Source organism: Dermacentor silvarum, chromosome 3 (genome assembly GCF_013339745.2).
Source record: "Dermacentor silvarum isolate Dsil-2018 chromosome 3, BIME_Dsil_1.4, whole genome shotgun sequence".
Classification (NCBI taxonomy): domain Eukaryota; kingdom Metazoa; phylum Arthropoda; class Arachnida; order Ixodida; family Ixodidae; genus Dermacentor; species Dermacentor silvarum.
The window spans coordinates 186705876-186732633 of NC_051156.1; the positions used below are offsets into that span (position 1 = coordinate 186705876).

At 46.9% G+C, this 26758-nt stretch overlaps 1 protein-coding gene across 3 annotated transcripts in view; it reads left to right on the top strand.

The window, feature by feature from the left end:
- Positions 1-26758, top strand: part of LOC119446253 (uncharacterized) — a 422545-nt gene that overhangs the window by 255934 nt on the left and 139853 nt on the right. The window contains exon 2 of one of the 3 annotated variants that reach the window (XM_037710637.2): positions 5266-5336. The exons of the other annotated variants lie outside the window; for them this stretch is intronic. Coding sequence (XP_037566565.1) covers positions 5310-5336 — 27 coding nt within the window. The 5' untranslated portion in view covers positions 5266-5309. The remainder of the gene's footprint in view (positions 1-5265; positions 5337-26758) is intronic. 3 annotated transcript variants of the gene reach the window in all.

Genomic DNA, 26758 nt, shown 5'->3' on the forward strand with positions numbered 1-26758 from the left:
ACGTTCCAGCGTTCGACCTTCTAAGAATGACTTTACGATCACGCAACACGCTTCCGCGCTGCTATACCATCGTCGTCTCGCGTGCAGTGCTGTATTGACATTACAAGCGTTGGGAAATGCTAAACTGCGCGGGCGTCGTGGAGCAAGCGATCCGCGAACGATCGCTTTATATATATATATATATATATATATATATATATATATATATATATATATATATATATATATAGACTCCGGAATGGGTGGCGCGAGCTGCTGCCTTCTCGGCGGCTTCAGTTGCACTATGGGAGCGCTCAATTAATAGGGAGCCTACATTCAAGCGCCGTTTGTTGGATGCACGATCCCTATCAATTAAGAGCTTAGCACTCCATGATTCTCCCCCCGAACGACGACGCCGGATCGCGGGGTCGCTCCCGGGAGCCGGTGATCGATTTGCTCGAATAGAGCCCCAACCTATAGCTCCCTCGAACGCCTACGCGTTACAGCCTGTGCGTCGCAGAACGAGCTGTTCACATGTGCATTGCCGATCGCTTAATCCTTGCGACGCCCTTTTGCGCGCGGCCCCGTGTCGCAGAAAATCCGGTGTTGGCGTGGGTGGAGTTTTCCGCGATCGAAAATTTCCGTATATATATTTAGGTATATGAATATACCACGCCTTGCTATATGACTGTGCGCTATATGCGGGTTATATTGCCACACCATTCTACCTCTAATGTTGCTCACGTCTCGTTTTACATTCTTGACAATCTCCTTCCTCCGAATTTTCAGAATGACAGTGCACAAACAAATGTCACGAAACAAAACACCGACAGCGCATGCCTTTTATGTTAATAAATATTCTCAGACTGAAACATTAAAAGTTCGTAACAATAAGAGGAACCTGAACATGATGTAATTTTGTGGCGCGGTTGTGCACAACCTCCGGGATCGGCCCACGCAAGAAGACCGCGTTTCTAGCAGAAAGCATCGCCTTCGTGCAGAGCGTTCGGCGCCAGTGTTTCCCGGTAACCATTAAAGTTGCATAAGCTGCAGTTGTCGGGAAGCGTAAGAAGCAGTCAGGGATCTTTGAATGCTAGCGCGTTCCATTCTTAACTTTGGCGAAGCTTAAGCGTCCTCCAAGCAGCTTTTGCCAGATCTCGGCGGGCCCTGATTTTGTGGCAGGTATGCTTCACCTAACGGATTTCATTTTGCGCAGGAAAGGCTGTACACAGGTTCCGTCGGGCATTTGAAACAAAAATACCGAGGTGTAACGCGCATGTTTAAATCTATGGGAAGCTAAGCTTTAGTAAAGCGGTTAATTAAGTTCTTAATTAACCACTTTAATTAATTAACTAACGGCGATGCGCACAATCGTCCCGTTCAGTCTGTGTCTAGCATGTGAGGATTAACTCACACAGCATAACTAATGCCTAATCAAAGTGATTTTAGAGCCGGCCACGGTGTCTATCAAACAATCGATCCGACGGTGTTTACCGTGGGCTTCTCGGCTATTCCGTTCGTGCGTGATGGCGAAATAAATAATTAAAAATTTTGATTGCGTGAATTTTAACGCCCCGAAATGACACAGTGGGCTATGAGGGTCGCCGTGTAGTGGAGGACTCCAGATTAATTTTGACTACCTGGAGTTCTTTAACGTGCACCCCAAAGCACGTCCCACGAGCATTTTTTTTTTTGCGTTCCGCCGCCATCGGAATGCAGCCGCCGTGGCCGGGGAGGCGAACCCACGACCTCGGGCTGAGCCGCACAACGCCATAGTTACTGAGCCACCCCGACCGGCAAGTGTTTCAGCGAACACTTTCAAACATTTTTAAAGGTTGCCTGTGGCAGATAACACAATTCTAGTTCATGAGCTGGTCTACTCGAAGAGGTGGACATTACATGTACAAAAAATAGAAATGCATGATCGTTTAATTAACAAAAAAGATCACTAATAAGGTTTTTAACTAATTACATTATGGTCCATATTGCAATTTACAAATTATAGCCGCGGAGTTCGCAAGGCGATCGGATCCACTTGGAACGAATTCTCAGGATGACACCAGTTTCGAAATGTTGATTCCCGAACTTTGCGGAGAAATGCATTGGCGTTCCAGTTACTTCTGCGCTTCAATGCACAAAACGACGTTTTGTTAAGAAAGTAACTGGAACGCCATTGAATTTCTCCGCCAAGTTTGGGAATCAATATCTCGGAGCTGGTGTCATCCTGAGAATTCGTTCCAAGTGGATCCGCCTTGCGAACTCCATGGCTACAATTTGTAAATGGCATTGTGGACCACAAGGTAATTAGTTACAAACCTAATCAGTGAAGTTTTGTTATTTAGTCGATTATGTATTTCAATCTTTTGTGCGAGCAATCTCCTCCTCTTCGAGTAGACCAGCTCATGAATAAAATTGTGCTATCTGCCACAGGCAACCTTTAAAAAATTTGAAAGTGTTCTCTGAAACATTTTCTGTATATTGTTCTCTGTATATTTCAAAAATATCGGCAGTGTACTCTGTCCGAATTTTAACCCCTCCCTGTGGCCGTTCAAGGCACACTGCACGGATTTACTGTCTAGAGCGCCAAGCAGCGTGCGTCGTTTATAAATTGGCTAGATTAATGCTTCCATTTGGGCGATTTCTCCATCGTTGTTGAGCAATGCGTAAGAGAATCGTGACGCACGCGCGATAGCATCGACGCGTATACTATAGCGTTCCCTGGGGGCAACTTCCACTCGTATAACGCCCTCTTACTGCAACGAGATCAGGACGTTCGTAAATACTATTACTCTACGTTCGCAAGGCGAGCTCCACTGGATGAAACGAAGTAATGGGCTTGACGAAAGCGTAGCGACTTCTTGGCGCAGACTGGTTGCTTGCGCAAGCATAACGCAGTAGCTTCTTACGAAAGAATCACCGTCTCAATTCAGAGTTATTAGATTTGAAATTCGTCATATAACGACTAGTTTTGCTGCTCGCTGTAGTGCATTCTAGACCGGCGGCAATGAACCGGGCTGCAATGGAAATAGAGGGACAGATAGTTGCGGAGGGGAGACCGCTCGGTCTACTCAGCGTTGCAGGTTCTCGTTAAATTCGCTACACAAACAACCTGTCGTTCTCTCTCTCTTATGGGCAGCCAAGATAAAATTTGAACTGTTTCTTTTTTGCTACGCGTAGCTCGGCGGCGAAGAAATGTTTCATTTTTTTCCTTTTTTTATTATGCAATTTTTTTTTTGCTATTATGAAGCACCAACTCGACCGACGATTTAAATAACTTAGTCGATATGGGGCACACCGCACGGAGCATTACCATGAGATAGCAGAGAGTGTGCAGCATGTGCGTAAACGTATTGTTCTATGCGAAATGTTGGGACACCGAAGAGTTGGATGGCAGCAACATCGCTAGTAGCGCCATCTGGTGGCGACAAGGTTTACTATAGAGGGAACACAAAGCTATTTAGAAAACCTTCCCTACCAAAATTTCTGCGGGATGTTGATTTGAGTGAGTGAGTGAGTGAGTGAGTCTGTTTAATGAAAGCCGGAGAGGTTCTGTCTGGTTACTCGCTTGGCAGACTACTCCAACGCAACATAATGTTTCTGTTTTGAGTGCTTTAAGATCCTGGGGCTGTACTCTCAAAGAAGTTCGCCCGCTATGACAGAGATTGAGATCAGGCGCCTTTGAACAGCTATAGCGAATATATTAGAGGAGGCGGTCGGATAATGATTAACAGCTTTTACAAACGACACGTTTTGCGAACCCGACTCGGATTCAAATAAACAAGGCAGTCTCGCACGAGCGGTTCGTAAGAGCATGAAATCGCGTCTGTCGTGTGGTTTTATTTATGCGACTGAGTGAGTGAGTGAGTGAGTGAGTGAGTGAGTGAGTGAGTGAGTGAGTGAGTGAGTGAGTGAGTGAGTGAGTGAGTGAGTGAGTGAGTGAGTGAGTGAGTGAGTGATGAAGACCGGAGAGGTTCTGTCTGGTTTACTCACTTGGTAGGCTGCTCCAGGTGGACGCGGTGATAAATGATTTGATAGACACGGGACGCACGATACTTGACACACACATAACATTCGTTTAAATCGCAGTAGGTACTCTACTAAGAGCAACGAAAAGTCGACAGAAAGACGACAGAATTTATTTAACCACTTTTGTACGGGTTAGGAACTTCGCAATATCAGCCGTCGAGCTCAACCAAGAGCGATGGCAGGAAGCGAAAACGCGCTCGTCGGGCGTTCGCTCACATATATTTCGTCGCGCTGTTTGCCAGGGTGTGACGTGTAAACGTACGGCGCGAAGACATGAACGCCAAAGCGTGTAAATGCAATGAGATATTGTACATCGTTCCTAGTTAGGTATGGGCGCTGTGTTTCACCGCTACTCGTTTATCTTCGTCTGTTCGTGTTGGTATATATAAGGTGCGGGCGCGTGACGCAAACCCATCACTTCCGCCGGGGCGTGGCGTCACTACACCGTTTCCTATAGCTCTTCTCCGCTTGGCAGCGGCTTGGCTTCGGCTTCACTTGACTTTGCGGCTTTATAATAGTCTTGGACGAGGTCATTCGTGGCGGCGACGCCTCTTTGCACACAAATCTACAATGGTATACATACGTCGTCGCGCACACATTCCTGGTTGGAGACTCCCGCTTTTCTTTCTTTCTTTTCTTTTTTTTTCTTTTTCCTTTTCATCCTTTCTTCGAGTGCTTTCAGGGCGTAGTGACGTGTGCACACGAGTACATTCACCCCCTACATCGTGTATTTTCTTTATTTGTTTATTTCTTTCGTTCTTTCTTTCTTTCCAAGTGAATAGCTTTCTTTGGCCCTTTCGGTTGTGTTCGGGGTTGGTTAAAGTCACTAGATATTTTTTTTTGCTTTCTTTAAGGTCCCTAGATATTTTTTTGCGAGGAGAAAGTCTAGGGACTTTAGGGTTGGTCGGTGGTTGGTTGTCGGACTCGGCAAGGCAGACGGTCGTTCGTTCGTTCGTTCGTTCGTTCGTTCGTTCGTTCGTTCGTTCGTTCGTTCGTTCGTTCGTTCGTTCGTTCGTTCGTTCGTTCGTTCGTTCGTTCATGCGCGCTATTCGCTTGCACTGACAATCATCGTCGATGGTTTCTGCACAATTTTTTTTTTCTTTAAGCACGTACGGATAGTATTCCATTACGTAAGATAACGAGCAATGGTTACTTTTCAATAAAATGCCAAACGTACACATGAATAAAAGCTGTTGCGTTAAGAAAACAACGGTCGCTGGTGAGCCCCAGTCATTGACACCGTGTTCTTGTTTTTCGCAGGCTGCCACCACTTGTGATCTTCGCGCGGCTGCCGTCCGCGTTGTATGGCTGCTGTCGTCTCCGTCTCAAAGGTTACACACTCTCTTGTATTCCCGTTTCTCTCGGTCTTTTTCTTCGCAGGTCGTTCTTCTATAGCTCCCTTAGTTGGCGACAACCAGCGGAGATAATTCAAGGGTTAATTGCATAGCCGCTCTTTATAGAAGTAGCGTCTCAGAGAGAGAGACAGTGAAGCTACAAAAGCAAGCAAGCTGTCCAGGGGACTGAAAAATAACATTTAGAGAGTCCCTACAAAGCAAAATACGTTGATTTGTATTAGTAAACTATGATTCAACAATGCAAAAAAGGAAAAGAAAATCAATATATATATATATATATATATATATATATATATATTGTGAGCGTTAACTGTGGAGTTCATCATCGTCTTCATCTGTATGTACCCATACTCATAATCATCATCATCATTTGTCGGGTTGGTGCTCGTTGGCTGGCTCGCGCTGTGTTGAAATACAAGAGCTCTGCCTTCGTCCCGGGCGTCGTCTCACAAGTGGTGGGGCGTGCGTTGCTTTCTTCGTCCTCTTGCTCTACCGGTCACCCCTGGAGCTCCGCTCTGGTCGACGTTTGTGCTCGCCAAGACCAGTCATGGCACAAACCGATGCAGCCACTGCTGCCACAATATATATATATATATAAACGTTCTTCAACTCCTTATCCCACTCACCCCTGTATCACATTTCTTCAACTTTCCTGAACTTGCTCAAATATTATTAATCATAAAAATGAAAGCGTCGTGAGTGTAAGCTCCACCGTGCCCCTAAGCGGCTATGGTGGACTTAAGCCGGTTGGATAGTGAAGGTAAATGAGCACGAATTCAAAAATTTGATTTAGAAGAAGAAAAGAAGGAGGAGAAAGGGCATGACGACGACGACGACGACAACAACAACAACAACAACAACAACAACAACAACAACAACAACAACAACAACAACAACAACAACAACAACAACAACAACAACAACAACAACAACAACAACAACAACAACAACAACAACAACAACGAAAACAACAGGAACAACAAAAACAACAACAGTAACAACACGTTGTGCTTGTCCGAGGCGAGTGCCGTAACAGTCAAGAGCGAAAAGGAATAAAATAGAAAGTCATCTCTCCTGCCGGAATCCCAGGGGAAGCGCATTGATGACGCTGAGCGAGAGAATTAAAGGCGTCTCCACTTGTGACGTCAGCGTACAGCCTCGGCGCCTCGCATCTGCTGGGACCGTTGTTATGACCGTTAATTCTACCGAAGGCGAGCGAGGTGAATGCGCTTTTAAGAAGATTAGTGGACTCACTTAGATAGGGGAAGCGTTCACCCGAAAGAAGCTGGAAAAAATGTTTCGCGATGCCGAATTACGAGGAGGACCCCATAAATGTTTATACCCCAAGGAAGGCTTATATAATGAGATTCAAAATTGTGGTACAAAGGAACGTGACATCGGCGCTCCTAATTAGGCGGCTTATATTTCTTTACAAACATGAGCTCGTAAAGAAACCTCATCTGAAAAAAAAAATTCATAGCCGGCTGTGTATACAGGGGCGCAGTCTCCTTTATTGCGAAGGCGCTCTTAATTAGCGCCGTATCCGCTTGCGTTCGCTTCGCGACTTAGCATTATAGTTTCAGCTGTTCAAGCACGTGACGTTCGGGCTTTTTCTAAGCGAATTTAAAGAGTATTTCGCTTCACTCCTGCTGCAAGCAGTGAATATTATGCCGCAGACTCTCATGGAAAGGTCATTTGAGCATCGGTGCAATTTCTTTTTCTCTCTCTCTCTCTCTCTCTGTTAACCGAAGCTTTCTCTGCTCTTCGCATTTGCGTTAGCATTTCAGCATAGCATGTGAATGGTTCAGTACAGAAATATAAAAATAGCTTGGTGGTAAAATCTTGACCTCTTCGGTTCCCCCGTGTCCCGTGCATTGGGAGCACGTTGAAGGTTTCCTGGTGGTCAAAATTAATCCCGAGTCCCCCACTACGGCATGCCTCATAATCAAAGCGTGGTTTTGGCACGTATAACCCCAAAACTCATTCAGTCCTCCGGTGCACAAGCACAAACATTGCGGGATGATACACGTAACTGTGCGCAACGCATTTAGTTTTATAACATTTAATTAACCGCTACACTAACGCTTTTCGATGGAGGCTTGCCATAAGGCATAATGTGTGGCATGTGTTACATGTGGCTGTGTGTCGTGAAACGCTATGTTGTGTATGAGCTGAAAGAGTGTTTTTTGTTAGCTGTCCGTATGCTACCCACCGATGATCGTTCAAACACTACATGGACCACGCGTGAGCCTTGTTTGTCCTCGTCCATTTTGAATGTTCGCGAGAGCACAAACGAAGCAAGGACAAATGGCCGAAAACAACACGTTATCGCTGACTTTTAAGTGAGTGCCGTCAAACGCCTTTACCACGAAGAGAGCGGGAACCGCAATATCTTATCTTATAGAGGTCAGTTCGCTATCAAGGTCACGTACCTTAGATCAGAATGATACAAAATAAGCGTGCTGAAGCATAAACGTTTAATCCGACCCTGCTTAGATATTGATTTCAAAGAATCACGATAACCACCACTTGCGCAGGTTCATTGGTTCCACACAAAATACTAACGTGTGGCTGGAAACGCGTAGATTATCTCCTTAGACAGGCAAATTCCTTCCGAAATTCGTCGTTGTATTGGAGCTTCCAATACACGTATAAGACAGAAAGCTGGCGAGGCCTTTTTGTCTGTTTTGCTGTACACGTCCTTCGTATAGTAAAGGCGTTCATGAAACGGTGATCTATTGCATTCTATTAAAAAAAAAATGAGGCATCAAGGTAACACTCGTTAAAAAAAAAAAAACTCACCGGAACAAGAAGGGGTATACGTTATTAAAAACTGCCATACCTACCTCAAGAATATACTGAAAGGTTCTTGAGGTGCTTAAATTTTGAATTCAAGGAAGTAATGGTTCTGGACTAGCACTGGAAAACGGAAATGGCACAAAGGGACGAGCATAGAAGCGCTGCTTGCTCGCTTGATTCTCAGAAAATGTGAAAAGGCAATAATTAACCGACTGACACGCCAGATTAAAAAAAAAAAAAAGCTTGGTAGCCCCCAACCTGGCCTCAATGTAACACGGACTGTCGCCGGTGCTCGGTCGCGCTAAACGCTGATTCCAATTACTCCCATAAGGTCAAGCGTGACGTGACCATGCTTTTGGTGGAAGAGCGCAAAACGAATGTGTGTTGAAAAAAAAAAAGCCGTTATTTCGCGTGGACGTCAGTGGAGGGAGAGGTTCCCCCTCTACCCCTTTCTCATCATTTTCCAGCCTTCGTATTGGCTCCCGTGTAAGTTTCGCCAGCTTTGTAATAATCGGAATCCACCCGCAAGTGCATTTAGAATATGTAAAACACAGGAATTTCGGCCGAGACGGCGGGAAAATTTGATTAGAGCGATAATTCGTATAAAGCGATTTCGTTATAACGAGAATTCGCTATTCAACCGCCGCGGCGGCTTAGCAGCTATGGCTTTCCGCTGCTAAGCTCGAGGTCGCCGGTTCGATTCCCGACCATGGCTGCCGCATTTCGATGGGGGCGAAATGCAAAAACGCTGTATTGATTTAGGTGCACGTCAAAGAACTTCAGGTGGTCAAAATTGGTCCGAAGTCCCCCTGCTACGACTTCTCTCGTAAGCATATCAAGATCTTAGAACGCAAAACCCCAGAATTAACTAACTTGGAGTTCAATATTCACTGTATCAGGAAAAAGAAGTGAGCAGTCGGTGCCTATAATAATAACAACAATGATAAAACAACCGTTACGTAAGCAACCGCCGCTACAACGCGACGTTTCTGGGCGGCTACGTGTCATTATACGTCATCCGCTGTGTAGTGAGCGGAACCAAACATTCCTCGTGTTTTAGTTCACCGTGTCATTTATTTTTCATAATACACCGAACGTGCACTCCCTGCATGTAGATGCGCAAACCACTCGTTCTGCACTTATTACGTTCCTGCTATTTTTTTTTCTTCTTGGAATATCTTGTTCTCCTTCTTCCGGATCAAGTCGTATTTCTCCGCGCACTTAAAGAGACTTCTGGAATGGGAGAAGCGAACGCTTCGAAAAAGCAGGCAAAGGGCGTAAAGGAAGCGGTGTGTTCTGTTGTGACGTGACGCTCCTTCGCTCCGAATCGATCTGCGGATGCCGCTCTTCCTTCCACCGCGTGTATAGAGTAGCGTCCTCTCCTCGTCTTCATCTTCCTCTTCATCCCGTCCCTCTAACAGTGGTCTCGAAGCTTCTCTCTCGAAACCGCCGCTTACAGTGCTTTGTCGTTTATGTATTGATTTCTTTTTCTTTTCTCTCTCACCATTTCTTCGCGTTGGCGTCTGCACTCGTTGGCTGTTTTCCTCGCGGCCCTTTTCCTACTCATAAATTTTGCGCGAGTATCTCGGATCCAGCTGACTTCACGACTTCCGCTATTCCGACAATAAATGCGGGCTCTGAGATGTTTGTGTGCAGAAGGTGTAGGGGTTGTCTGCTAAGAGAACCGCTCATCTTTTTTTTTTCTTTTTTTAACTTATTATTATTAATATTCATTTGTGCCGGCACGCAGAAAGCATGGGAGCCGATGGTTTTTTGATAGCTTTGCTCTTTGGACCGCAGCCAGATGAGTGAAGGTCACTGAATGTTACGGAGTCTTTTAGGCTTTCCGTGAACTCATCAGAGTTAACGGCATATCGGAGCACCAGAGGACGTGGATAGTAACAGCGCTGGCCGCAGCATCTTGTGACGCTTTGTCGAACAACGGCGGGTTAGAAAGGTCTTTGTGTTTCTTGTATGAAGGAAATATTTCGGCTGTGCGATCAACGATGCGATATTACGAGCTTCTAGCGTCCAGCACAACTTTCTAAAAGTAAGTCAAGTTCTTGACGGAGTATAGGGTCACGCAATGACTGCAGCTTCGAGTGCGAAAAAAGCTCTTGTGCTTAGATTTGGGTACATATACGTTAGCATGGAACATGTAATTATCCTTGATTCCAGATAAGGAGCCTGTCTTAGGGAAAGGGTTCAGGGGAAGGGAATGACGTAATGTCAGCGGCCCAGTGACTGGGACCGCTGACGCTGGACCCCGGTCACTGGGCTAGCTATGGAGTATAGCTGTCCCGTTTGAATGCCAGGAAAGAGACAAGCTCGGATCGCAGCTGTGAGCCGTTGGTCGGATCCACCTCTGATATTTGTCCTTGATCATGGTCGCATCGACGTGTTCATGCATTCGTGTACAAACACGCGTGTACCATGCATTGGGCGCGCCATAAAGAACGCCAGGGGAGGCATTCTGTAAGGGTCCATCTAGTGGACATGCATGGCCATTTCGTCTGCTGTTGAAGTTCTGAGTGGCTGGGCTGGGGTGCGCTTTAGCACGCGCCACAGCCAATGAGCACTTCAGCAGCAGACGAAATGGACATGCCCACAAGGCGGACCCTTACAGAATACCTGCCCTAGCTGGTGGTCGAAAATAATCCGGAATCCCCCTACTACGGCGTTCCTCATAATGATATCATGGTTTCGGTACGTAAAACACCACAATCAATTTTTCCTCTTCCGCTCCTCCCGGGTCAACGCGAGCCCTCGGCTGCTACACACTGCACCGTTCAACGCTGCGCTCACAGCGGGCGCGCTGCTGCGGGAGGCAACGCAATCCGTGATTTAGCCACGACTAGCCAGAACTAGCCGCGACCGCCACGAAGCGCCGCCGTCATTGGCTGCATCCGCTCCGGCTGAGACGGCGCAATGCGTTGCTTCCGCCGACATGCGTCGAAGCAGGCGTGAGTGCAAGGGGCCTTTCTAAACAGGGTTAAACGACCCGCTCGTTGAGGAGCGCTCGAGCGCTCAGTCACTCGCGACTGTGGCGTCTGGCAATGCGGCGCCGAGAGTTTACAATTGGCGCGCAACGTGGAGCGCGCGCACGTTCTGAAACAGTTGCAGTGCCGTAAAGACTGCAGCCGGCTCCTCGCACAAGTGAATGGTTATGAAGGATGAAAACGATTCACGCAGAAACTCCACTGCAGAGTTGTCTAAGTATGCGTAAACATTGCGCCACTTGCTCGTCTCCACGCAGCGCGATGTCATTACCAATATTATGAAACTTTATTCGACCAGCTTAAACACATATCAAGCTTTATCGGTCGTTATCAACCTTATCGGACTCAATCCAACCCTTTTCAACTCTTATCGGTCGTGATCAACCTGCGAAAGTGGACGTCCAGTGAAGCTGCTGCAAAACCACCACTGGAACTGCTGAGGGGGTTATGCGATGCTCTATTGATGGTTCGGATGCTTGTTTTGAGCTTGTTCTTTATTGAAACGTATCCTGTTCTGTGTGTTGTATGGGCGATTTCAATGAATGCATGCAGTGTTCGCTTCACTTTGCGAGCGCTTGTAGTAGCCTCAGCCTTCTCCCGGAATATGTGTCATTGCATCATACCCAACCCCACACCCGAGCAGTGGGAGGCCGTGCTAACTAGCACGGACCCTCGTGACCAGCAACAACTGGTGTGGCGGGTCCGGGAGACAGCAAGAGCCGCATGAGCCCTGGACTGAGGGCACCGCCCAGCACAAGCAGGAAGACACCTACTTGTTCTTTTTTTTTTCTTAATAAATGTTTTTCCTCCTCCTCCTCCATTGTATTTTTCGCTTGCTTAGTACGGGGGTATGAGCCATTGCATTCGTCTTACGTGACGGACGGACAGGTTTCTCGTTGGGTAGGCAAAGAAATGCTTACGCGTTTAACACTCGACGCCTTTTGGCAGGCGTAAGATGGCACTTAGTTTTCTACTAAAGTTAATATAAACACGGCAAAAATATATGCACCCTTAACGCAGAAACACTTCTATGAAACTACCTCCAGATCGATTTGAATGAAATTTGTTGCATTGTAGCTCCCGTATAAACTAGAGCCAGGGTTCTCTCGAGTAAATCTTGTAGGGCACTCTGTGCAAAAGAAAGTTTATGTAAGGCAGGGTTCCGATTGAGTTTTGTTGTTATTAACCTCAATGTCGCTAGCGCGTACCGACGGTGGAGCAATGGCCACGAACCGTGCATTCAAGAGAAGCGGACAAGGACGTGGTCGATCGACAGGTTGGGACGTGACACCTTCAGATCGAAAGTCTACGGTGCGTGAAAAAAAAAAAAAAACAAGAACAAGATCAACCCAAAACGTTCAAATAAAGAAAAAATAGAAACAAGAAGAATTAATCTAGCTGAGTTAAGTAAGATGATTCCGGAATGTGGTGCGAACACTTCTGCGGCTGAACCCAAGGATAGAGGCCTCGGATGACAGCATTAAAGCCCCGTGCTCGAAACCTACCAAAGACTTTATTAACGCCGTTCCTGTATCCGGCGTAATTCCTTCGCCACATTCTAGTCTTTTCAAGAGAGATAGAGAGAGGAGAAGGAGAAGGCAGGGTGGGTAACAAGACGCACTTACGGCTTACTGACGACGGTATGATGAACCAACACCACCTAGATTGCACAAGTTCTGTTCAATCCGATCTATGACGTCATGATACCTGGCCCTAAATTTCCATTGCCAAGCCTGGCGTGACGAAAGCGGTGACGTCGAGATCACCTCTGCTTACTCGGGAGCATCCCCATTAGATTCTGTGGCCGTCTAGCCAGGTAGCATGACGTCATGGATCGGAGTGAACAGGCCTTGTGCTATCTTGGTGGTCTGTGCTGGTAAGCGGGATAATGCACGTAGATCACTCCACCTGGTCCTGCAAGCGCTTCTGTTCTGAAAGGAGGAGGCTTCCGGACAGCGTGAGAAGAAGAGGGTTTCCTCATAAGCGTGTAGAACAGACAGTCTTCCCGAAAGGACCGCGGATACTGCGCAAGCAAGTGTCGCGCATTCTTCTCCCATCATCTACGGGGGACTGGTCCTATCGACTCGCGGTGACATATTTGACGCGGGAAGAGAGACGCTCAGGCGGAGCGATCGCCGGCCTGCTCTTCCAGGCTTAACCTCGCCTGTAGCACCGTCGTCACCAATATATACAGCAACTCTAGACTGCTCCAATCTCAACCTCGCCTTTAACGACGTCATCATCACCACCACCACCATATACAGCAATTCTAGTCTGTTTCAAGCTTGTCTGTTCAGCTTCCACAAAGCTATAGAGAAACACACGCTGCACCCAAATCCGGGTGTATACAGCAGTGTCGAGACAATGCCAAGGGCCACGGAAGCGGCGGCGGCGGCTCTTTTTCTTGCGCCTGCAGTCTCATGAGGAGGACGCAAGTACCTCGGAATAGAAGAGACCCCAGCCGTGGTGGGATCAGGAACCGGGTCATCGTTGTCCTCGTCGCGAGGCCTTAAAACCACTTGGCAGCGATCCCGCTCGTCGAGGGCTTCACCGGCGTAGCAGAAATAAAAAAAACCAGCATCCTGATCCGGCGGAGTCTCCGCGTTGAGACGCAGCGAGCGCCCTCCAGTAACCCTCGCGAATCCTGGGGACACTTTACGGCTTTTACTCGGGACTGCCGGATGCCTGAGAAGTGTTCAGAGCCCCTTCTTAAAGAGCCACTGGCGGAGTTATATACGAAAGGCCCGACGCTGGCGCTTCTTGCATCAGGGCCCATGGGGTTTGTTGTTTAATGCAGTTCGTAAAAACGAGACGCAAAAGCGAGGGAACACAATTATAAGCCGGTTGCTGAGATAAAGGCGGCCGCGCTTATCTCGTTTTCGCAGCTGCACGCGTGTGCCATCGTCCAGCAACAGAAATAAAAAGTTCAGAGCCCTTTCGCATATACTTTGAAGATGGAAGCCAGCGAAGCTGAGACTATGGTGGGCCTGCTATAGTAAGTATTGCTAAAGTGAATTTATATATATATTAGCGTCTTCGGCATGTTCGTCAAAGAGAAACGACACCGGCGCCCGGCGCAATGGCCAAGTAGTGCGTTTGCTGCGCCAAGTCCGCCCCATCATCATAGACTAGCGTATGAGCCAGAGCGTTCATAGCCACGGCACACTACACGGCATCATCAGGATCCTGACGTAAGGATCCTGGAAGATGTGATTAAACGAGCGTCCGTCCCATGGCGAGTCCAAAGGGCAACTGCTGATAACAGCGCTAGCACGATCTCTACGTCACGAGACAAAGAGGCCTAACGATAGGTGGGACATGCCGCCGCCGAGTACCGCGACACTTGGGAAAGAGGCATCGGCTATGGCGAGGGGTATAACAATGGGCCATCCATCATCCTTTTGACACCTGTGCTAAGGCACAACTGGCGAGAAACCGCCACGCACATCGAGCCAAAGCGAATGCTGATGATGTTGGTTTTTTTTCTACACGCGGACACGATCCTGGGAAACCTAGCCCTTTACTGCTTCGCTGTAAGATACGCCACGGAATGCGGGAAGTGCAAGAAATTCGGGGGCGATTTAGCGGTAAATGCGAGAGAAATGAGTTAGCATTACGTTGAACCTCTTTGGGATGCCGGATCCATGATTTAAACCGCGTTGACCACATTGCGAAGTGCTGTTCAGGAGTTCACTGAAGGAAGCATTTCTTCGGATCCGGTGTTGAATTAATTAAAAGAATTGCAGGCGCACGTAGCAAAGCACAAACATTTAATTTCGACGTTTCGGCCGGGGTCCGGCCTTCATCAACCGGACCCGGCCGGGTCCGGCTCTTGATGAAGGCCGGACCCTGGTGATCTCCACTTACCATTCCATTTTCATTTCCATTAATTTATCATTTCTTGAATTCAGTTAGTAAGTACAAGTAGTTTCCCCTATGTTGTCCTTGGTGTACTTGTTGGCTTCTTATGATATATATATATATATATATATATATATATATTTGTCATCATCATCAGCCTCTTCATGTCCACTGCCAGCAGGTTCCAGTCTCGGCCGGCCGCGCTCAAGGGCTCCGCAGCTCGCGCGTCCGCCGTCGTCCACAAGTTGGCTCTGATTCCGCTAATCATATACCTCATATAGGTATATATATATATATATATATATATATATATATATATATATATATATATATATATATATATATATATATATATATACCTCTACCGCGTGACCGGCTTCCCGCACATGCACTTTTCCACTTTGACACTCCTAATGCTACGCATTGATTACAAGTTTTCTTTTTTCTTTTTAATATACTATATAGCGGGGAAACGGAGTTGAAACTGAGGAAATGCCGGGCCGCTGGGCTTTGCGGGTTTATATGTAAGTGATCAAGTTGACTACGCATTATCAGGCATATAAAGCTAGAAAGAACGTCGATGCAGAGACACAGCGTGTCATACATATATTGACGGAGCAACAGTATGACATACTGTATCTGCGTCGTACTTCTGCGCTCTTATTTGTAGAGTTCTTATTAAACAAAATACTACAATCCATAGTGCAGCCTAAGCAGGAGTGGATTAAGATTCGCTGCCTGAAGAATGGCTTTACGGGAGTCTTTGTCTTATCAGGGCTATAAATGCTATCGCATTCAAGGCCAGGTTTATGTTTTCCGCGCAACAAGTGGCACTGTGTCAGAGATACTACAGATGCCGGGTTACATTCAAGCGTGTACAGATGGTTCCCTTCAAGCTAATTCTTGTAAATCCGCATTTGTCATACCAGAATGTAACCATAAACAGTCGTATAACCTACTACACGCGACGTCATCAAATAAAGCAGTAGTTCTTGTCATACCGATTCATGATAAAGAAATATCTGTACCATAACGCACAAATTCAGTAAACAGAGGGGTCGAATAGGTTATCCTGCACGTGCGATTCTGAGGCAGGGTTATCATTTCCTGGTAATGTCAATAACAGTGTGCAGAACTAGGCTTTATTTTCATGAAACTACAAATGAGTTTACAACAGACGAAGAACATTGTTGAATATGTAGTGTCCTAATCCATGTTTCACTGGCGGCGCCCTGTCGATAAAGAATGCGGATCTTGAAGTGTATGCATTTGCCGGCTATGCGTTTGCTGGCATGCGGCGGAAGCGATTGAGGAAGCCGGAAACACGTCACAGATGTCGGGTTTTGGACACCACCTATTATGTTTGAGGAGATACCTGGTCACAGCAATATCCCCGCGAATGTTGCAGCTGATGAAGCAGCACGGCAAACGCACGAGGACAGCGTAACATTGGTACTTACCTTATCGCTAGGCAAATATATGGCATGTGTTAAGACAGACTTTTCAGCCCGTGGTTGCAGACAAACGTGGCCTATATATTTATCTTTATTTATCACCTTCAGCGGCCGAACGCATTAGAGAGGGGGAGCGGGATTCAATAAAAATACAAATTAACTGCATGGTATAATATACTGGCGTACGTTTACAATCACAATGGTAACACAACAAAAATGGTTAGCATGTCACATAAATATATGGCATAAGAAATGTACACCGTAATATCAACGGCGAGTGCGCACTCCAGACATCCTAAAAGAAACGATTACTTGCAGACACAGCACAAAGCTGAACCAACGGCTGCAAACTTAAATTGTCAGTGGCAAAATAAATAAATAAATAAATAAATAAATAAATAAATAAATAAATAAATAAATAAATAAATAAATAAATAAATAAATAAATGAAAAGAAAACAAGAAAATTAGCTAAATTGCAAGTGTTCAGAATTACTTTACGTTGAACCCTTGCCTTGAATTTCCTAACCCGCGTACATTATATACTGGCTGATCTTTACGAACGCTGATTCATCGTTTGCGGCTCGGTACTGCAATCAGAAAACCCTTCCCGTGTAAAATTTGTCGCTATGATACTCTGGAGTTCCTTTATATCCACGCAATGCACATTAACTATGTAACAGTCATTCGCAGCTTAATTCACAGTTAAATCGATTCGCGTTCACAGAACCCTCGCAATTCGAATAGTCGAGATGCGAAGCCTCCGATGCCACTGGCGGCGCTCATGACTCTATCGTTCTCAGACGCTGCCAGGCATATGCAAACTGCCAACATTTTGGGGCACCGCGGTGAGTCAGCGGGAGCGCGATCACCGCGGTTGCCCCTCCACGTCAGAACCTCCTTGCGACTGCCATGTCAGTCTCAAACGCAGCCTCGACTCCGGGAGTAAGGTTCATAGCCTGTCAACAATGTCAACACTGGGGGGTTAGCGCGAGAAATCGTGTCAACGCGTGCGTCAATCCAGTTCCCCGGCGGCAGCGGTACCTGACAAATTTTGTCGCAGATCACTGTTTGCCGCTTGTTTCGCTTGCTTGCGCTAAATGTTAAGATAAAAGGCGTCCGCTTTGAGCAATTCCCTTTCCGTTCGCTTTTTTGTGGCTTTAGTTATTGTAGTCGTAAACAATAACTAAAGTAACAAATCTAGGCTCGTGGGTTGGACGTGTACTGTTGTTTTCCGAGTTGACATGCTGGACATGTATGCCAGTTTAATTCGGCTCCAGCAAAAGGTGGGATTTCGTCTTCCGAGCATAATATTACGGGTTTATTGACAAACCTCCCTTTGTCTGTCTTATAAACTCAGAATGACCGATCGAATAATTATTTCCATTGTGGTCTGTCACGGCGCGGGCTGTTCTAACGTTCGATGTCCTCCGCCTTAACAGACGCTGGTGCGCTGAAGGTGACCCCAGGTCTGGAACTGTTCGCCGCCACACGACCCAGCCCTACGGCATTACAAAGGCATTTCGTTTGGTCTAAGGATAAAGGAAGATCGCAGTGGCGGGTGTCATATGTGAATACGACGAAGCCCATAAATGTGAAGAGTAACCAACGAAACACAAATCTTATCTAGCCTATTTATTGAAGCAAAGGGCAGAAAGTATTCGAAGGTTGAACGCCTTTGACGGCTTGACTAGTGCTTCGCTGAAAATGTACGTTACACTCTAATGTGGTTTCTGTCGGGCAGTGCGCGTTAGAATACGTTATTTTTTGTGAAATTGACTAGCACAACTCGAGCGAATTTTCCCGGAATTATATTCACAGTACGTTCTTCGTGGCTACTTTGTCCTATACGCTTCGAACCACGAAGAGGGAGCTTTAGCTCGGGACCGTTTGTCTAAATACCTGCTAACATAGCAATAATTTTACTCGTCATCGACCGCGCTAAGTTTGCTGATGTTCTTAATGCTAAGTTTGCTGATGCATTAAAAGTATTGTTGGCGACCGGAAGTATATTTTTCATTTAGGCCGTAGTTCTTTTTTTTTTGTCACAAAAGCTGTTGAAAATTTTACGCAATTGAAAAGAAAAAGAAGAATAAGGAGTCATGTACCATGTTTTCAACTCTGTAACCTGGACAAAACTAAAGGGTCGCTAAAAGGAAAAGTGGTTACTGAACTTTCCTTCCGTGATAATAAAACTGCCACTCTCCCCGCAAGGAGAGCCTTAGTAAACCAGAAAAAAAAAAAAAAAAAGCACGCAAAGAAAAAAACGAACGGCGACGCCTGCCTTGAAGTGGCTGCATCATCTCGCTGTGACGTCATAAATCTTGACGGCGTCACGTAGGCTGTAGTTGATTGTTTGTCAAACCAAATTGACGACAATGTGCCCTAAAGGAGGAACAGAAATATATCTCGAAGGCCATGATTTTGCGGGCTGCACACGCCGGAAGCAATTGCGGAGCCGGTAACACGTCACGGACCACCACGCTTTAAATCTGCGTCACCATTTCGGCTGTTGACGAAGAGGAACGCTTCCAACGTCGGCTCGCCAACGAAATTCTTGACTGTTTCTCGCGGAGAAATGCGCATTCCTTACCAATACATTTGCCGCTTTGCGCCTCTGATCTTTGTGGCCTCATCTGCATCATCATCAGCCTATATTTATGTCCAATGCGGGACGAAGGTCTCTCCCGGCGAACTCCAATTACCCCTGTCTTGCGCTAGCTTATTCCAACTGCATGGTGCCTTTTTTTTTAATCAGCAAACACTTGGCCTGTAATTATAGGGGGAGGTTTTGTTACAGGAGTCAAGCGATAGTTTAGTAGTACGACGACGTCGCTTTGATAACCATCCACTTTCCTGCCCTCGTATCAAACACTCTTCCGATTACTCTGCATATCTGCACTGTCCGCTTTGTGTTTCGTTTGAGCACGACAGTGCACTCGTAGATGGTGCTGTCATCATTATGTAACTTTCGAAAAATGAGCGTGCTCGTGGTTGTGTGTAGACTAACGTGACCGTGCATATAGATGTGCGCCGCATGTCACTGAAGGAGGACATTGGATACATCATCATCATCATCATCAGCCTATATTTATGTCCACTGCAGGACGAAGGCCTCTCCCTGCGATCTCCAATTACCCCTGTCTTGCGCTAGCGTATTCCAACTTGCGCCTGCGAATTTCCTAACCTCATCATCCCACCTGACTTTCTGCCGTCCTCGACTGCGCTTCCCTTCTCTTGGTATCCATTCTGTAACCCTAATGGTCCACCGGTTATCCATCCTACGCATTACATGGCCTGCCCAGCTCCATTTCTTCCGCTTAATGTACATAATTCCGCTTAATGGATACATAACCTAATGATATTGGACCGCAAGCTCCTCAGCCTCAAAGATATTGTGTTTCCAGACACGGTACACTGGCGAGTGCTATAGTTGTGCTTCAGAGATTTTTTTTTCGAAGGGAGAAATATTGTCCGAAATGTTCGATCGCAGCTTGTTTCATCCGAAGTTACCCGAATGTTGTTTTGATCTTCTTTTGTGTTCATTTCTGCGGCCGCAAATCATTTGCCTTTCTGTGCCTGACTTCGTGTGTTCTGACTTTAGTGTATCGATGTTGAGCCAACTTCTCGTTCCCGTGCGTTTCATGTCAACTCTCTTGTGAGCTATCTTTAATGCATTCACGTCACCTGACTTCAAATCTCAGCTTTTTGTTCCTTGTGACCTTTCTTCTGGCTCATTTCCGTCTTGGTCATCGTTCGTTATTAAATATTCGTTCTATGTTGGAAAGGAGCAGCCGGCGCCGCTGTAAGGCGCCAATGTTACCGAAATACCATGCATTACGAAAACCGTGCCGGATTTGTGAGCCACCACCCGCACTGTCGTGTGGATAGTAATTATATATATATATATATATATATATATATATATATATATATATATATAGCCCACGCCGATCCAGTCGCGGTTGCGCGCGTACAATGTTCACGCCTTCGTTTCGCCTTCACACCCGAGAGAAGCAGCCGACACCCCCGTGGGGGAGAAAAATGTGGGAACGCCGAGGAACGAACTTCGGGAGCGCCGGAATGCCCCCGGGGCCGCCAATTAAGTGACACGTGCGGGCCACCCATTAGGCCCCCTCGGCAGAGAGAAAAAACGCTCGCTCATCTCCAGAAGGAGCTGTACTCCGTGTCACCAATTCCGTGCAGTGCAGCGGAAACTGTATACGGGTCGCGTCAGCAAAGTCACCCAGAATAGAGAAACCGAAGAAGCGTTTGCTCCATTCTCCACCGTCTTATCACCCTTCATGCGACGCCGACCGTGAATGGAAGCATCGCGGGAGTATTAGTGGCGCACAATGGTTGAAGCTTCCTCATCTCTTCTTTAGATTACCCAGCCGTGGAACTCGTTACTGACTGGCTTACACGAGTCCTTTAACCTGCGCTGTACTGCACGGAATTAGGGAGACTGAAGGGTGGCGAGCACGTACAGGCGCTGGTCTTTCTTTGTGCCCCTTTCCAATCCCCCCTCCCCTCCCCCTTTTTGTGGGACCTCTGCTAAACTCTCCCCTTTATCGTTTTCCCCCGCTTGTGATTGTACTTTGTGCCGTGATATTCCTTCCTATTGTCCCCATTTCGCTTTCTCTTATCGCCAACGCCATCTTCTATTCAAGCTAACGGAGCTGCTATAATTCGTCTCGCCAACTCCGCCCAATAATGCAGCGAAGGGTTTACGTGTCGGGTCAGTCAACCAGATGTGTGAACCAGGAGAGACGGGCTCCGTCGCTGTCCGCTTCTAATCGCCTCCAACGCGACGCAGACTGAACGGTAGCTTCACGAAAGGATTAGTAGCCGCAGAATGGGCGAGCCCTCTTCCTTTCTCTAGAACACGCAGCTTGGACGTGCTGTTGAAAACACTGTGAAATCCCGCCGGATTGGCGTTTTAAGCCAATCGGAGAGGCCGCAGCATCCCTGTGGGTCAAACAGAGCTCACAAGATGGCGAATCCGACAATATGGCGGAATTTCGACAAAATCAAAATACTTAACCCGGACGGATACTTCTTTTGCTACGGAGTTTCTCGTAGCCCATGTGTTGTATTCGGGCGTCAATCAATCAATCACTCAATGAATGAATGAATGAATTAATTAATTAATCAATCAATCAATCAAATAGTCAATCAGTCAATAACATTTATTCTGCTATGATAGGATTAGTACGCAGAACGAAACGACGTTTAATAAAATCAGACCTACGATTAGCGTCATAAAAACAGGCGGCACCCCTCCTTCTTTTACAGCCCCGTCACTATTTTCTCTCAGTGAAACAATTCCTTCATCCGCTTCATTCTAACAGAGTCGCGGCATCCGATAGTGGAGCCGTGTCAGGGATGGCAAAAAAAAACAACAATAAGAAAAAACGAATTGCAAAATGCGTCCCGTTCTCACCATTTAAATCTTTCGCTCCATCCGTACGTTTACCATACGAAGTGCGATTTTTTTTCGAGAACGAGCGAGGCGTCCTTAATCAAACGCAAACACTCGATCCGTTCGCGAGGATTGCGTATTGGCCAAGTTGGAAAGTATTCATAATGATCAGCAGCGTAGAAAGACGAGACAAATAATTACAGAACGAGGTACAACGCCTGTCACGTGTTCTCCTATACTCTTGGCCTCGTCATTGTACGCGTTGATCCGTTCACAGTATGTGGTATAGAGAGGAACTCAGATGAGAGAAAGGTGAGGTGGTCGCCCTCGCAAGGAATTATGCACAGCATTTGCATTTCAACAGTAATTGTATTGAACGCAACAAAAACTCAATATAAACAAAACACAATTACCCTTAATGACATTCGACACTGTGGATTGGGTTTGGGGGAGCAACAGAGGTAGGGTGTGAAGAGGACGCTCTTCCTTCATTTTCCTGCTTCTCATTGTGCTGCTGCCTTTCTGTGCAAAACATCGCGAATGTCAACGAGGAGCGTCGTAAGATGCCGATCCACTATACAGCGGCTTCATTTCGCGTGCGAAGTGCGGAGTCTTTGGCGCTCTTCTTTCCAGCCACCACGCGAGAGTTCTCTAAAATCGGCAACGGGAAGCGCCACCGCCACCCAGCAATTTTCGTAGCGAAGTGACCGAAAGGCGTGAGCTTTTGCGAGGCCTGGCGCCTTTGCGCGTTTAGGTGAGGCCGTCTGCTAATGGTGTCTTCGCACGCCAAAGCATTGCCCTCGTGTGTGAGTGGGTGATTGATCGTTCTCAGCCCACACTGCCCTTATGATGTCGGGAGACTGTCATTTCTTTCGTTATGTAAGAGCTCTTGGCCGCACCGCGAAAATTTTTGACACGACCTCACCGGGTTTCGTACCAACGCAAAAGCCCAGCGATTCCTTTTACTCCTGTAAATGTCCTTCTAAAGTAGCTGCAGCATGCCAATTACTTGAACATTATACTCTCTTACAGCAGTAAACTTTAGGCCAATGGCTCCACGGTGGGTCGAAGTCTTCGTCGTAGTCTGCTCCGAGGTCTTACTGACGCGGTCGGTCTGGCACGGGTACCGCTCAGCGATCGACGGAATGAAATATAGTAGGCACAAGGTTTAAGAGGTAGAAGTAAAACTGTGCGGATTAGACAGCAAAGGGAGTAGCCGGTATTCTGTCTGAGATAAACATAAAGAAATGGAGTTGACCATGCCATGTAACGCGTAGGGCAGATTACCGGTGCTCTATTTGGTTACCATTCTGTAAGTTAACCAAATAGACCACCGGTGGACCATTAGAGTTAAAGAATGGATACCAAGAGAAGGGACGCGCAATCGAGGACGGCAGAAAACTAGGTGGGGTGATGAAATTAGGAAATTTGCAAGTGCAAGTTGGAATCAGCTAGCGCAAGACAGGGGCAGGGAAAGGCCTTCGCCCTGCAGTGGACATAAATATAGGCTGATGATGATGATGATGATGATGATGATGATGATGATGATGATTTGGTTAACAGAGTGGCTGACAAGAAAAAAAAAACGCCAGAGCATTGCGGTGGTGTATGCAGCGCTGGGAGAAAAACCTTCGTCCTGTGATAAGCATAAAATTAGGATGACTATAATGATGACGGTGATCATGTGTATAGTACCTACTGGAAGCTCCTCATTTCAGATAGTAGTGTGCATTTACGTACGCTAGTCTGTACCTCAGGCGTCAAAAAACAATATATTCTCCCAAAATTATTAGAACTAATAATTGAGGGTTGCTTCTCGTAGACCGTATAGACTATAGAATAACAGCTGAGCGCCGATAAAGGCAGGGGGGAGGGGAAGAGGCGAACTATAATGCCGCATTGCATAACTTGCGCAGTCTATACACTGGAGTCGTTAGGTGGCACTGTTTGATGGTAGTGCGCTAACTACAAGTGTTGTCATACGAACCTGCTATTCTAATGACGAGGCTCACAATGGAACCAAGGATTCAAAAGAAAGGTAAATATTCACAGCAGTGATTTCCTCTCCGTCTACCTGCATAATCTTCTCAATTTTATTTTCTCCCTCTCTATCTCGTTGTTTCGCATACTTTCATTTTATTTTCGACCGTATTCTAGGGTCTAACTTCATTTCACTTTTCTTTCCTCCTTTCAAAGTATCAAATATCTCATTTGAAGATCCTTCAAATTCTCTTTGTTCACGCCACCTTATTCTTGTCCAGTCACCCACAGTTGGTATGGGTCGCAGTTTCTGATCCTCCCCCTTCTCCTTACCGCCACCACCACATCATCATCATCGCCCAAAGGGCGTAGGTTTCATTTTCTTCTGCTCTTCTTATTCGTCGTCCTTGAGATTGCCCGTTGTGAAAGTTTTTTACAGCAGAACAACAACAACAATAATACTACTACTACTACTACTACTACTACTACTACTACTACTACTACTACTAATAATAATAATAATAATAATAATAATATAATAATAATAATAATAATAATAATAATAATAATAATAATAATAATCAAGGAACGCCCGAAATGCGAAACTGCTGTCTTCTTTCATCGTCTTTTCTTCGTACCTGCCCATGAGATTACGCCCCGTTCATGTCATCTATTATCTCTACTCTTCTGGTGCCGGTGAATATAGAGCTAATCATTGGCCACGGGCCATCTCTCCCTTACTTGCCACATCTCCTTTACTTCTTTTGCGCACACTCTTTATCTCGAGCCTACTGTTCGTGACTTTCACTTCTTCTTCGCCGCTCTCTTCCATCCAACTCACTTCACGTTCAATTACCGTGATGCGCCCTGTCGACTTTTCGACCGACGTCGACGTCTCGCGTGCACCACTGTTCTCTTTCGTTTTACCCTATCGACACGCACGCACGCACGCACGCACGCACGCACGCACGCACGCACGCACGCACGCACGCACACACACACGCGCACACACACACCACACACACACACACACACACACGCGCGCGCACGCACGCACGCACGCACGCACGCACGCACGCACGCACCACGCACACACACACACACACACACACACACATACACACACACACACACACACACACACACACACACACACACACACACACCACACACACACACACACACACACGCACACACACACACGCACACACGCACGCACGCACGCACGTTGCGGAACCTGCTTCCTCTCCGGCATCCGCTTCCTCAGCGATGTCTCGCCGCCCTCATCCTTCTAGGTGTATTAATTCTTCTCGACACGCAGGCGCGCGTAGTTGGGAGCAGGGAACATCTGCCGACCAGATTATGCGGCCGGAGCGCGCGGTCGCCGTGTCTTTTTGTGGAAACAGGAAAACAAGCGCGCGAGAAAAGACCCCCCCCCCCCCCCCTCCCGGCGTTGTAGGCTTCCCCCCTCTCACAGCAGCCGGTCCGGAAGCCGTCGTTGTTCAGTTTTATCGCGTATTTCTATACACCAAGTTTCTTCAACTATATGGGCAAGATGTCGAGCTCATCTCGGTGGAACACGGAAAATATGGAAATGACTACAGGAGCGAGAAGTTCCCAGCTGAATGAAGCATGCGGACGAGGAAAGGCAAACAAAAACGTATACGCTTATATACTGAAAGAGATAAAGGAAAAAGAAAAACTTGAAAGAAAAACATGATTACGCTCAGCTGGCCGATGTCTGGCTCTCACTACAGATCACAAAAACACGCCTTGAAAGGTACAGGCGTCTGAAGCGTCCATGAAAACTGCAATGCGCCGCTGTACTTTGTGTGCATACATATACGTTAACATTTACTGTGGTAGCTCTAACAAAGGAACGTCACTGAAACCAAAGTTTCGACAAGGGAACCATGATCCTAATAATAATCACCACCGGAATCATCATAGCCATCATCACACTACCGCCGCCGCCGCCGCCACCACCACCACCACCACCATCATCATCATATTCCAGGTTCGCCCATAGGTGAAAAGTGCGAAGTTTTTTGTCTTCTCCGCCATTGAAGATTACGCTCGCGTTCAGGCAATCTGTTATCTCTTGGTGCCATAGATTGAGACCCCTGCTGCCCTGACGAAGACAATAGTGGAGGTTCGCCCGTAAGGGAACATTATAAAATATCTAATACTTAAATCGGACGCCACTCGAATAAGACGTGTTTGTATTCAAAATTTGCAGTTTTCGCGGCCGTATTATGAAGGCTATAATGTGAACGCAGCTTTCGTAAAGCACTGCGTCAGACTGACGCAGCAGCTGTCGGCCCCCGTGAGCGTTCGATCCTTTCCTGCGTTCTTTTCACACGAGCACCAATGTAGCCCAACCTCTGGCAAACCCCGACGGCATCTTCTTTCTCTCCTCCTCTATCCTTTTTTCTTTCATTCATGTCTCGCTACAAAAATAAATCGCTCTCCGCCTTCGACACCCCTGGTTCTCGTGAGAATGAATTTCACGCGCGAAGAAACCCCCGACTCCTACCTTTCTTGGTCCGTCCTCAACCCTTTCCTCTCTCTCCCATCGCAATCGTGCATTCACCCGATTTCCCCCCTCCCTACCCGTTCTCTCCCTCTCCTCCTACATCCCCTCCCCCCTCGAAGAAAAAAAAAAGAAAAAAGAAAGGAAAGTATAAACCCGTCTACATCCTCGCGGACAACGGACCCTCGCTCTGAACGCAGGGCCCACCGCCGCTCCTCGAACTCCACGGGTACGACGGGTACCACGTGTACGACGCTCGCTCTTGTCCTCCTACCTCCTCTCCACGTTCTTCTTCTTCAGGCCGCGGACCGAGATGTCGAACGGATGCGATCGGCCCCGACCACGTGAAGG